A 12,361-nucleotide genomic window follows, 5' to 3' on the forward strand; every position below is an offset into this window, starting at 1 on the left:
TATAACGTAGAAATATTTGGTTCGCGCGCGGCCCAACACTCGGAAGGAAGCCTAAATTGCAAAATAAGTACTGAAAGACTATTCACAGCCACATTTTAAATGTGGTTTTGACATTAAAAATTTGGTTGGAAGTGCGGCTAAAAAGTTGCGTAAATTTTCCCATGCCCCGGTCTACTGAGTTCAAAATTTCCTTTTCACTTCCCTGTACATTTTATTTGAAGTGCCACTAGGGGACTGGTAAGGATTACATCGTTTATAGTGGGTTTGAAGCCTAGAATAACGCGTTTTTGTAACTAAGATTTTTGCTCGAGTCAGGTCGCCGACTCGTTACAGCTGATTTTCAGCTTTACTCTTACAGCGAGAATGGAATATACCGAAGTAATTTATGGTCACGATGCCGCTTTGCTTTAACAAGCTTTCACTGTACTAGTGTTCCAGCGATCATTCATCGATATTTGAAAAAATGAGATTACGTTAGGCAAACAAAACCACCTGCGCATTGTTCCAAGCATTGTGAAGTATCCTTCACCAATTTGTATTAACACCCGCCACCGCGGTGCAGTGGTTATGGCGCTCGACTGCTCGCCCGAAGGTCGCGGGATCGAATCCCGGCCGCGGTGGCCGCATTTTCGATGGAAGCGAAAATGCCTGAGGCCCGTCTACTTAGAATTTAAATGCACGTTTAGAGAACCCCAGGTGGTCGAAGTTTCCGAAGCCCTCCACTACGGCGTCCCTTATAATAATGTCGTGGTTTTGGGACGTTAAACCCCAACAATTATCATGAATTTTTGATAAAGACGTTTAATTCGGTAATTATGACGATTTATACAACTCGACATTTACCGTCCCGATTGCCTAAATGGTCGACGAGGCGTTTGTAGTGATTTGTAAAAGATTTCTCCTAGGGGCATTTTCAGTAACGTACAAATTACATGCAAATTTTGTTATGCCTGAAGAAGAAACCCGAGAAATATTTTTCTTTCAACATATCTGGTGAGTACACTGCAACTCACATTATAAAACAGCCTCACTGTGAGGTATCTGGAACCGAAGAACGAACAAAAGAAAGAAGAAAAAACAATTGGGGGGGGGGGTGAACCTGCCTCATCATAAAGTTCCATAACATTTTATAAAACCACTCAATTATTGGCCAATCCCCCACCAGTGGGTGTAAGCCACGGATATAGGTGAACAAGAACAAGGATCGAGCTAGCGCTTTATCTGCCTCGTCCCAGTCGAAGTAGCGCGTCGCTTTGATGCTATCATGAAGCGAACCCTGATAGCTCTTGTCGTAGCGGATAGATACATATGTTGTATATGTTTCTTTCTGTGCCGCCTCACCTATCGTGTGAAAAGCTAATTGATATTGATAGTCGGCGGTCATAGCTGCGCTCCGCGGCAGCGTTATCAATCGGATCAGCCGGCTCCTTTTTTTTTTATCTATAAAAAAAAGGAGCCAACTTCTTTTTTATCTTTTTTTGTGAGCTGGAAAATGAGCACGCAGTAAGCACGCTGCTGATAATATGTCAGTTCGAGGTCCCTTAGATATGCTAAATGCGCCCTTGATAATTAGAACAGTCGCTGTGGGGAAAAAAAAAAAGATTAGCACAAATTGACCGATGACCGCGGGGCAACAAAATCGCGAGTAGTTTTGGAAACTCGTGCTTTAGACGGGCCTCTTTTTTTTTTTTTTTTTCGCCACACCACTCCCGCTTTAACAGGTAGATCGTTCCTGCTACTCTCTTCTTGTCATTCTGGGGAACAATACGTCCAGTGCCGCGATTTTCCGGTGTGGTATTCGCCACTTGTGCTAATCTTTATATGTCACGCAAAAGTTTAAAAACCACAGCACCAGCAAAAAAAAATTTTTCGTAGAATTGCTTTAATGAATCGCATTGGCAAAACAGGTGCACTTGGGGCCTGGACTGCACTAGAGTTACTGTACATGCTACCTTTTACCTAAATATTAATGAGAACTAACAGACAATAACGCCAAGGAAAGTACAGGGGGTGTTATCTGTAGTACTTAGAATATAAATGTGAAGAAAGTAAAGTGGACGAAAAGATGACTTGCCGCCGGCAGGGACCGAACCTGCGACCTTCGAATAACGCGTCCGATGCTCTACCACTGAGCTACGGCGGCGGTCATCCTCCCGTCCACTTTCTGGGGTATATATATTGATTGAAACCTAGGAGTGTTAGTCAGCGCCAATCGCAGCCATGGCTAAAGGTAGCATATACAGTAACTCTAGACTGCACTATTCGATTTCAACCAACGTACTCAGGTTGAAGAGAAAAAAAAAATTATTTGCTGTGCATCTCGAGTTAGAAAATTTATTATCTTTAGTCAATTCCGAAAGCACGAATTAGCGTGACACATTAATGAAGATAAAAGGCGACACACGCGAAGGGAGAAGAGAGTGGCTTTTGCGTGCTGTGTTTTCTTTTCTTTTATGTATCGCACTAATTCTTGCTGCAGTCATGGAACACGAACTCGCAGCAACTCTTCTGACTAAATCTCATTGACAATAAAAATTTACTAATGACTGCTCCACTACTCCGGGAAACAGGTGTGCAAGTTTTTCTTCCCGTAACGCCAATCCTTTTTTTTTATTTATTTAAATCTCGCTGAACGATAGCTGGGGCACACTACATGCAGTCATATATGCGCAGAAAGACGAAAAAAAAAAAACACAGATGTCTTACCCAACAAGGGGGAGGTACTTTTATTAAGAAGCAAGAAAAAGTCTTCAGAACTGAGTCAGATATACGTGATCGTCAAGTTCATAAAAGGAAGGTAAAAAAATTTGTTCGGGGTGTCAAAGTTACCAGACGTATACCTATAAGCGAATCCATCAACCTTAGGATCTCGTCTCGTGCGAAATACATGCTCGTAGAATGTTTACGAAAAGGCAACGAGTTCTGCTCAATACATCGAGCTTTCCTCATCTATAGCTGCTTCCGAAAGGAGCCCCAAAGGCTACGCGCTCAAAGCTCATACCAACACTTTGATCACAAAGAAATGGTTTCACGGCCCACAAATCCGTCAGGTGTCACAAGATATTTCAGTTGAGACGACGACGACGTCCCGCGACGAAATGCGACCTTCACGCAACAGTAGGCCGGAAGCCAAGGTGACCGCAAGCTTCCGCGGGAGTACACAATCGCACGTGACAAACATGTCGCCACGTTGTAGTCGTTGGCCGCCCTTCGCGATGATGGTTATAAGACACGTACGACGCTTACATAACGGCACCGCGAACTTGTAGACCTGACTAGCATAAAGTGACGCCCCGGTGCACCCACCGCCACAGGACGGCGCGCTCGGAGCGCCACAATGCCGTGCCCATGGCAACCGCACCCGGTGCACTTCCAAAACACACGCGCACATTCCTGCTGTTGAGTTTCGGGCGATCGCCACGTCCCGAACCAGGGGAGGCCCGCTGCATGACGCACGTGGAATCAACACGTACGGAGCGAGCTTGACCGGCCAGTCGCAACCACTCTCGCGACCTGCGTTGGACAGGCGCGCTTCGTGCCCATGTAGGCACGAGTGACACGCGTCGCAGCTCAGTGACAGTCACGTGACAGTCGTGCGACGGTTGGCAGCGAATACTTGAGCGGGCCGTTTGGTCTTCGATTTGCGGCGGCGGCACCTTCGTCTCGTTTCTCGCACCTGGCGGGGTTATCGATGAATCTCCTTGAACAAAGGAGGGTGCTGCGCCGCGCCGATGGATGACGTCAGCGCGGCATGGAGTGAGATCCATACATTCGGCGTTGTTTGTGCTTGAAAGTGCGGTCTGAAACTTACTTCTAACTTACTGGCTTCCTTGTGGTGCCAAGCAACTACGACACTTATTAGGTGCCGAGGAGGACTGAATGCGCGTTGCGTCGTGCGGTGGGCGTGCTGGACCAACGTGTAGAAGTGATGCGTGCCGACCGTGATCAGCACCTACATGTGAACGCTGCAGCTGCTGTGGCAGAGAAAAGCTGTCGCTTACGGACATCTCTGCGCTGACTTGTTTGGTGCGACCTTACAGTTCGAGTACCAAGAAACAAACTTTAAACTGTTGTATATTCGCAGATATCGTGAAAAGCCGCAGTAGCTTCCAAAGAACACTGTACTGGTTTGGAAAAGTACCTGAAGGAGGCACGGCGCAAGTGCGTCGTTGCAAGTCAGTATTGCTTTCTTTTCCACTTTTAAGCATCGTAACCTACAACAGCACTCGCAAGAATTTGTGCAAGTTAGAGTTGACAGTTAAGGACCATGAGCAAGTTGCGTCATCCCAAGGGCCTGCCATCCGAGGACGAGGACAGCGGTCGAGGCTCCGTGGACAGTAGCCTCATATGCCGCGATTCTCCCGAGCCGAGTGACGACGTCCGAGAAGGATGGCTCCGCGACATCGCTTCGTCCAGCTTGCCCGACGAAGAACAACCGTGGCTGGAGGGCCCGTCGCCGGACTACGAGAATGTCGCGTCGCCCGGAGGAAGCAGCACGGCTTCGGGACCGGTCTACGTGCGGACGCCAGGGTTTGAGCAGCACGGACACTCGGTGACTACTGTGGCCGCTGCTGGCGCGGTTCCTCGACCGGTAGTGTCTGAGAAGAAAGCGGTTGGCAAAGGCGGGAGCAAGTCGACCGCGCTCCGCAAGGGCAGCGTCATCAGCGTCAACGACGTGAGCGCGCTGAATGAGGGACGCTCCGTCTCAACGCGGGTCAGGGCGAAACCTAAGAAAGGTAAGCGTCAATCGTCACTGTGTTTACACTTTTTCAATGTGAAGCATTTCTTAGCGAACCTCAGGCACATTGGCCGTTTCTATCTACGTATCTATCTATCTATCTAGCCGCCTACGTCTGGGCGCTCTCCTGGTCGTCTCCATAACTTGTAATATACTAAAATTGGCATAGCAGGGGATCAGTGTATGGCGAACACGATTCACTGGTCATGATATGGATAATGCAAAATACCTGTCACGTACGTCATGAAACCCTTTGTCTAAGTCACGTGTGGCACATACCCGCATATGTTATGTTATGCTCATGTTATGCGGGTATGTGCCACAAGTGATACAGGGTCTCAACCAGTACCGGCGAACACACACATTGACACGCAAGGAAAGTGATAATAATAATAATTGTTGGGGTTTTATGTCCCAAAACCACGATATGATTATGAGAGATGCCATAGCGAAGGGCTCCGGAAATTTTGACCATCCGGTATTCTTTAACGTGCACCGAGATCGCACAGTACACGGGCATCTAGCATTTTGTCTGCATCAAAATGCGACCGCTGCGGCCGGGATTGAACCCGCGACCTTCGGGTCAGCAGCCGAGCACCGGAACCGCTACACCACCGCGGCCGACGCAAGGACAGTGAGGAAGCTGAAGACAGAACACCCCTGGATGACGCTCAACTATACCATCCCTTCGTCCACGTGGTCAGCAACGTGGACTACGTGGATTACAACAAAAAAGCAGGGTGAATGCTTCCCTACGATAAATCTGCTGAGAGAGGCCTATCATCATTACCGGTGACTTCAGCATTGACTTATCAAGACTCAACAACGCCTGGTCCTTATACTGCGTGAAAGACGGCTTGGATGTGGACAGGGTATCAAAAGACCTCGCTGCCACGTCCAGGACAGGAGGCATTATAGATCAGTTCATCGTAAGAGGAATCCAGGATTTCCGCCAGCTGCACTATACCTCGCCCTTCACTACACTTAGACCCCTCGTAGCCGCGATCACGAACGGATCCGATAACAAGTCCGGTCCAGCTGCTGGTGCTCACTGATCACGGTGATGATGACCTTGTTCAAGAACTGTCAAGAACCCCTCATACACATACACACAGGTTCGTGAAACGTGCGTGCGTTCTCCGTCATAACGGACAAGTATAAGCATAACAACTGTAACACGACTGTATCAACTGGAACTGTTGCGCCTGCGCGTGCCACTCGGCTGCGTAAGGGAAACTTTTCTAAATGAATCTTAGTTGCGAGTAACGCCTGTCCTCTGCATCTGTGTTCCTTCTTTGTCCTGTCCGGATTGGCGCTATCCAGTATTGAAGAGTATAACTACGTATCAGCTTACCGCGTCTGGTGTTGGTAACACCCATGTTGTTGTTGGCATCCTTACGCAACTGTAAACAACTGGTTATATAATACATGTGCGACTTTTCAACATATGAGTGTGCGTGCACCACTTCCACATTTCTCTAGCGTCATTCCGTAACGTTTCGCTCAATGTGAAAAATTGTGCCACAGTCACCATCCCGCGCCTGCTTCGCATAACATCGATCCCCACGGTACGTAGGATCTGCCAAATTTTTTAATAGCTTAAGAACTGGGTACCTAGGCATTGGGATCGTGTGAGTTTTGCGTAAGTGTGCCGTATATCCCCTTCGCATACGCGTGCGCACAGGGGCGCCCCATTCCCTCCGATGACGGTGCACTCCACTATCAGTGTGCACCCTTGCAATTTTCTTTAATATTATCGGTCGAGCGTCTACCCAGGATACGGTAGTTTCTAATCTCGGCGAGTAGCAATGCGATCAGCGATACGACGATCGGCGTCGCACAGGCTTTCTGAACACATAATCGCACAGATAAGGCTGATAGTGCCTATGCATCTCTAAGCAAACAGCGTCGCAGACGGCGCTCGCGCACCAGTGTGCTCTCAGCGCCTGAGCATCATGTAGAAAATCTGGTTACTTCTCGCCTACGTTTGGCGCTACCATGTACAGGGGTCAACGCTCACGCGATATTATTAAAAAGTTGCATGAGTGTATTACGAGTCTTGCTTGTACATTGACTTTTCCTGCTTTCTGGGCACAGGCTCGCCCAATTAGGAGTTCTGCGGTTACCAGTCTTACTGCCGCCTTCTTCATCGTTACAACTACGTGACAATACTTAATCAGTACTAAATACGATAGACTGAAACTCATAATTTCGCGCACTTCAACAGCCACTGATCTTGTTACTCGCCCTCAATGACAAGTCACTGTCGACCTTGTTATCCCCAATTTCCACGTGCATATTCTTGTCATAGCAGAATCGATCGCGCTTGCACTGTCGTTCTGCGTAGACGAGAAGGGATAAAAAGATAAATGTAGCGTAAAATGAAATTAGAGCATGCAAACTGCATTCCCTGTCATTATGGTAATCTTGGTCGTATGTCAACGAAGAAAGAAAAATAACACAAAAAACGTTCACCGTCACACTCTCTCGATTATCTCACGTCACGCCTTTCGTGTAACGTGTATATACCTGCCCTTGCACTCGTGCCTGCATCATATTGCGCAGTCGATGTATCTCTAGCGCATGAAAGGCGTGTTTCCTGTAGTCCGAGGGCAAACTCACTCTTCCTGACACTGCACAACTGCAGTGATGCCCTAACGCGACATTGATATGATGGCTGCTTGCGTGCATTGCTGTCGTTCTTTACCTAGTGTCTGCGCATGCGTGCATGACTCGGCATTGTACGAGCACAAACAGCCAGTAAACCTTGAACTGGATGCATTCCATCATTCTTCCTGATTGCGACGGCAAGGTGAAACATTCTTTCTCTTCTGATATCTGAATAGGCGAACTATGACGTTCACTGTGACCTGCCTTTGTACCGCCGTATGACAACGTAAACTTTGTTTGTGTTGTTATCATTGTTGTTTGTTTTTAAAGACAATGCTTTCCTGGACCCCTCCTCGCTTTCTGTAGCGGGGTTTGAGGAGGAGAGTGATTTCTGACCGAATTCGACGTGTCTCGAGCAGAGCCCTCCCCTAGCTAGGCACTTTGCACACTCCACTTGCAAAGGAAAAGGGGGTACATTGCGCGACATTATTGTGATTATTAAGTACAGAGGCTACAAGCTTCGCGTTGAAAATGTGTTAACAGGGCCCCGTGCGTCATTTGATAAGGGTCACAGATGCAGGAAGAGGGCGCACGAACAACTAATCTTCGATAGTATACGCTGCGCATCGGTGTACTGTGCTATCAAAAATGTTCGAGAAAACCGTTAACAACGCGAACAACTATTCTTCGATAACAGACGCCGCGCATGTGTGTGCACTTCCGTCGAACCTCGTTATAACGAACACTGATATAATGAACTTCAATCCTGTAGGATTATTAACCATTTACACTCGGCTACAACCCAAGAAAAAATGCCAGCCCCGCCCACAGCCATCGCTGCGCCTCCCACAGAGAGTTTACATTAAGGCTCCATCCAATAGCGCTTACTCATTTTCGTGACGTCAAACGCTCCTAGAGCGTTTCAGATAGTTGACGTTCCCACACAGGCAAACGCTTGCGTCGATGGTTTTAGGTCGGAAACTTGAACGTCCTGGTAAATTCCTTCAGGGATTATGGCATCGCTGCTCAGGTAAGCGTAATGTTTTAGGTATTAACGACGAACATTTAACGTTTAATATGCGTAGTATTTACATCAGCTGAGAAAAAGTACTTCCGCTTCTAGCGGAAACCAGCTAGCACGACTGTCTTTGACAGGTGAAAGGCGGGTGCGTCGCGGTTCTGTGGGCGGAGGTTATATATATATTTTTTTTCTTATGTTGTAACCGAGTATAGTTGAATTTTCACGAGACAGCAGCCAATGTTTAAACAGAAAGACTGAAAATAGAACGTCATATTCATTGAAAGTAAGTCCGATAAAGGAGTTCACGAATCTTTAGGAAGAACAATGAGGAAGGTTTGAAACTTTCCACGAACGGTAGCCTGCAAATATTTAGTCGCGCTTCTCCCGTTAAAAGGTACGTGCGCGGTGGTGCACGCTTTACAGGACGCGATCACTTTGCTTTTTCACGTCTCTCTCTCTTTTTTGTAAAACGGTTACGCAATCGAATTATTCTAAAAAAAAGTTTCATAGTTTGTCATTCGCAGGGTCATGACACGAATATTTCGTGGCTATGGAGTTGTAAATATAGAGTTGACATTGGAGCGAAAGCGGATTCTGGTCTCACTACAACTACAAAAGTGATGTAGCGTAGCGTGAGATGTATACGTTGCGAAAAGAAAAAAAAATAGTTCTTAAAAGTGATGCCACATTTCAACCTTTCCCGCCTCCCATACACTGGCTGCCAAATTCCGTGAAGTGGAAATAAACAGAGAAGCAATGAAAAAAAAAGCATTATTTTAACTCAACCAGTGTGAAAAATTGGGTGATTTAGCATTTCACGTTTAAATTTGTTACAGCGTAGTTAAGGATAGCAAGAAACGGCCTTTTCCCTCCTGTTTTTGGTCCTTCTTGACCAAAAACAAGGGAGTGAAAATAGTTTGGAAACTTTCTGTAGCAAGTTCGCAAAGTTTACGGTTTTACATGCCAAAACCACGATGTGATTACGGGACACGCGGTACAGTAGGAAACAATATTTTTCACCGCCTGGGGCTCTTGAACGGGCACCTAAATCCAAGCACGCGGGTGTTCTTCAATATTCCCTTATGGAAGCGCAGTCGCCGTGGCAGGGAATCGAACCCTCGTTTTTATGCCTAATAGCGCAACACTAACGGCTAACCACCACAGCGGGTCAATTAAAAAAAACCAAAGTTCTCGGCATACTGCTCACTACGTCGTTGACCGCGCGCCTCTCCCGTACACTGTTTTGCCGGCGTTGCGCACTGATAGTAAGCGCCGCTACGTTCGTGAAGCCATTAGCGCAATCGGGGGAATTCCCGGCCAATCCAGGGGGAAAAAACGCGGGGCCGTTACCTGGAAGCGCGGCAATTCTCCAATGGGCGCAGCCGCTGGCTGACCTTCAACATTGGATAGCGGGGTGTGCTTTGCAACCACGGCCAATCAATACGAGCGCTCCCAGCGGCGCATTCGTTATTGCAGTCAGCGTGGCGGCCAGGACAAGGCCACCTCGCTGCGCTGTGCACACGACTCGCTCGTATTCTGTACGTGGCTAGCGAACATGTTTCTAGTTCTTTTTAAATTGGAGCTCAGCGTCATCTCTTTTCTTGTACGTGTGTGTTTCCTACCGCTTCGATTGACTCACTGTCGTCGCCCCATGACCTCGAAAGTGGCTTCGGTGTTAATGGGAAGGTAGAAATCAGCGCCCTTTTTCTTTACATTTGGATACACTCTGAGAACTGTGTTTTTCAATGCCTTGCATTCTCTGACTGGTATTCCGAGAATCTGTGAGGTCGATTTGACCGAAATTTTCACGTTGCGTATAATTAAAAGCCCGTAGCGCCGTCACTATCGCTCAGTGCTTATATGAAGCCCCACCTGAACTATACACTCCACAGAACAACATAAGGATGAGAAGTTTGGTAAGGCGTGCATACGTGGACACAGGAGAACAGAGGAGAGTTGATAGTCGGTGCGTGGCCTCGGCGATCGGTGGCGATTCTATGCAGTAATCACGCAGTAGTCACGCGGAATCACGCAGTAATCACGCAGCATCACGCAGTAAGACAAGAGGTGCACCGGAGTATCATCGGTGCAACAAATATACCTGATAAAAAGCACGACTGCTTTAATGAAACAGTCCTCTGTATGACCCCTTTCTTAAGCTTGTGATTCGATGCGCCTGCTTGGTCGGTCTTTCACCAGTAAAGTAGCTGTTGTATGTCACATGGTTGTGACTGAAGAATACATGCAGTCACACCGGTGAGAACTGAACACCTTACTGGGCGAGTAAAGTAACACTCACGTCTTCGGCTCTATGGTGTAACTGTGTAACTCTTTCACGGGAAATATACTTTGGTCGGTGGCACATAGCCCTCATAAAGTAGAGTATCGGGTACTCTAAATCTGTAATATTTTCCTTCCAGAGCGCGATATACAGTGAAACCTCGGTGATACGAATCTCACGGGACCACCAAAAATATTCGTATCATCCGAAATTCGTATCACCAGAAAGCATGGAAAATTAGCATGCGACAAAAGAAAGCTGGCGTACATTTTCATTTATTGTTTTTCAGGGCCGCAGCAACGTCAGGAAGAACCCTTAATGATTTTCACTTAAGTTTTTAGATGTCGGCAATAATACCAGCACTCGTAAATATACGGTGCCTACGCGCGTATTTAATTGATGAACCAAGTGCGTTGTGACCCGCGACAGCAGTAGCCCCTTCGAAATTTTAGTATACTTTTTTTTACAAGCCACCGTAGTACTGCAGCGAAAGTAACAAAAAAAGCGCTTTGGCGCGATGAATCAAGGCCACAAAATTACAGAACCACGGTCCTGTATTATGATATTGTTATAGCGGAGGTGTTGGGGATGTTTTTTGGGAGATTTACGGCCATGCCCGCGCAAGTGCGACCTCAACGGTCGCGCATGTTGACGTTGTGAGGCTTGACTCCTTCGCCAAGGCCGTCCTGGCCTTCTTTCGCTTCTCGTCCACCTTTAGAAAAGTGTTTTTCTTACATCGTGATTCTGACAATTTGACGGTGCGGCGCGCATGCCCACGCTTGCGTTGCCGCGCTCACACGTGCTTGGCGCGTCTTCCGCGACCGCGCGGACAGCTCCTCTTCGTACCTGGACGGTAGCGTACGTTCGTATCAAACGTCGCTGGGTGGAAATCGGTTCGCAACAACCGTACTCTATTACATTACAGGCCAATGGGTCTTGGCCGGGACCAGCGAAACGTTCGTATCACCCCGAAATTCGTATGAGGTGAGATCGTATCACCGAGATTTCACTGTAGTTGGTACCGGGAGGTCATACTGTTCTCCCATAGTAGAGTACAGATGGCGCCCTAAGTCTTTCACCTTTTGCTTTAAATATAACCCATTACAACGATGGCGGCGATCTCGGCCTTCGATAATCTGATCTGCGAGTGAAACGCGTCAGCATTTCACTGCGTCATCGTACATTCCAACGTTATTGTTGGTGCTCGGGTTAGTTACAGGATGTACTTGACCACTCGAGCCGCGCGTGAAATCTGGTCAGGACATTCGAAAACTCTCCCACCACGGCGTACGTGCTTCATAATAACATCGCGGTTTTGGCACTTAAAATCCCAGCAATTATTAAGTAAGTAAAATTTGAACGAAACGGAACGTTCTGCCTTGCGTCGCGCATCGCTATATTTTACCAGTGCCAGGGGTTGGCCAGTACCACTGGGGGGCCAGTCACCTAAGCCGTGCCGCTTCGCGATTCTCATTTTGCCAGCATCATCACTGCCAGATATCATCACCGTCATCATCACCATAAGTGAAAACAGTTTTGACAGGACAAAGGAGCTAGTGCATGTGGGAAAAGACAGGAGGAAAGAGGGAGGTAATCGGAGCGTTTTACAGCGAAAGCTGTTATGAGAACACAACAAAGGCCGTTTCTGGCGCCGTGGTTGTCCGTCACCGCCGCCGCCGGTGCCCGTAGCCGCTATCGCACAAAATCAAAA

At 47.6% G+C, this 12,361-nt stretch overlaps 1 protein-coding gene and 1 long non-coding RNA gene across 2 annotated transcripts in view; one reads left to right on the top strand and one right to left on the bottom strand.

Moving 5' to 3' along the window:
* Positions 1-12,361, bottom strand: part of LOC125758055 (uncharacterized) — a 265,336-nt gene that overhangs the window by 248,355 nt on the left and 4,620 nt on the right. The gene's annotated exons all lie outside the window — the stretch shown is intronic.
* The window catches only part of LOC125758054 (uncharacterized), a 31,557-nt gene continuing 22,703 nt past the window's right edge, over positions 3,508-12,361 (top strand). Inside the window, exon 1 of the mRNA XM_049414691.1 lies at positions 3,508-4,736. Coding sequence (XP_049270648.1) covers positions 4,268-4,736 — 469 coding nt within the window. The 5' untranslated portion in view covers positions 3,508-4,267. The remainder of the gene's footprint in view (positions 4,737-12,361) is intronic.

Source organism: Rhipicephalus sanguineus, chromosome 4 (assembly GCF_013339695.2).
Source record: "Rhipicephalus sanguineus isolate Rsan-2018 chromosome 4, BIME_Rsan_1.4, whole genome shotgun sequence".
In the NCBI taxonomy this organism is placed as follows: domain Eukaryota; kingdom Metazoa; phylum Arthropoda; class Arachnida; order Ixodida; family Ixodidae; genus Rhipicephalus; species Rhipicephalus sanguineus.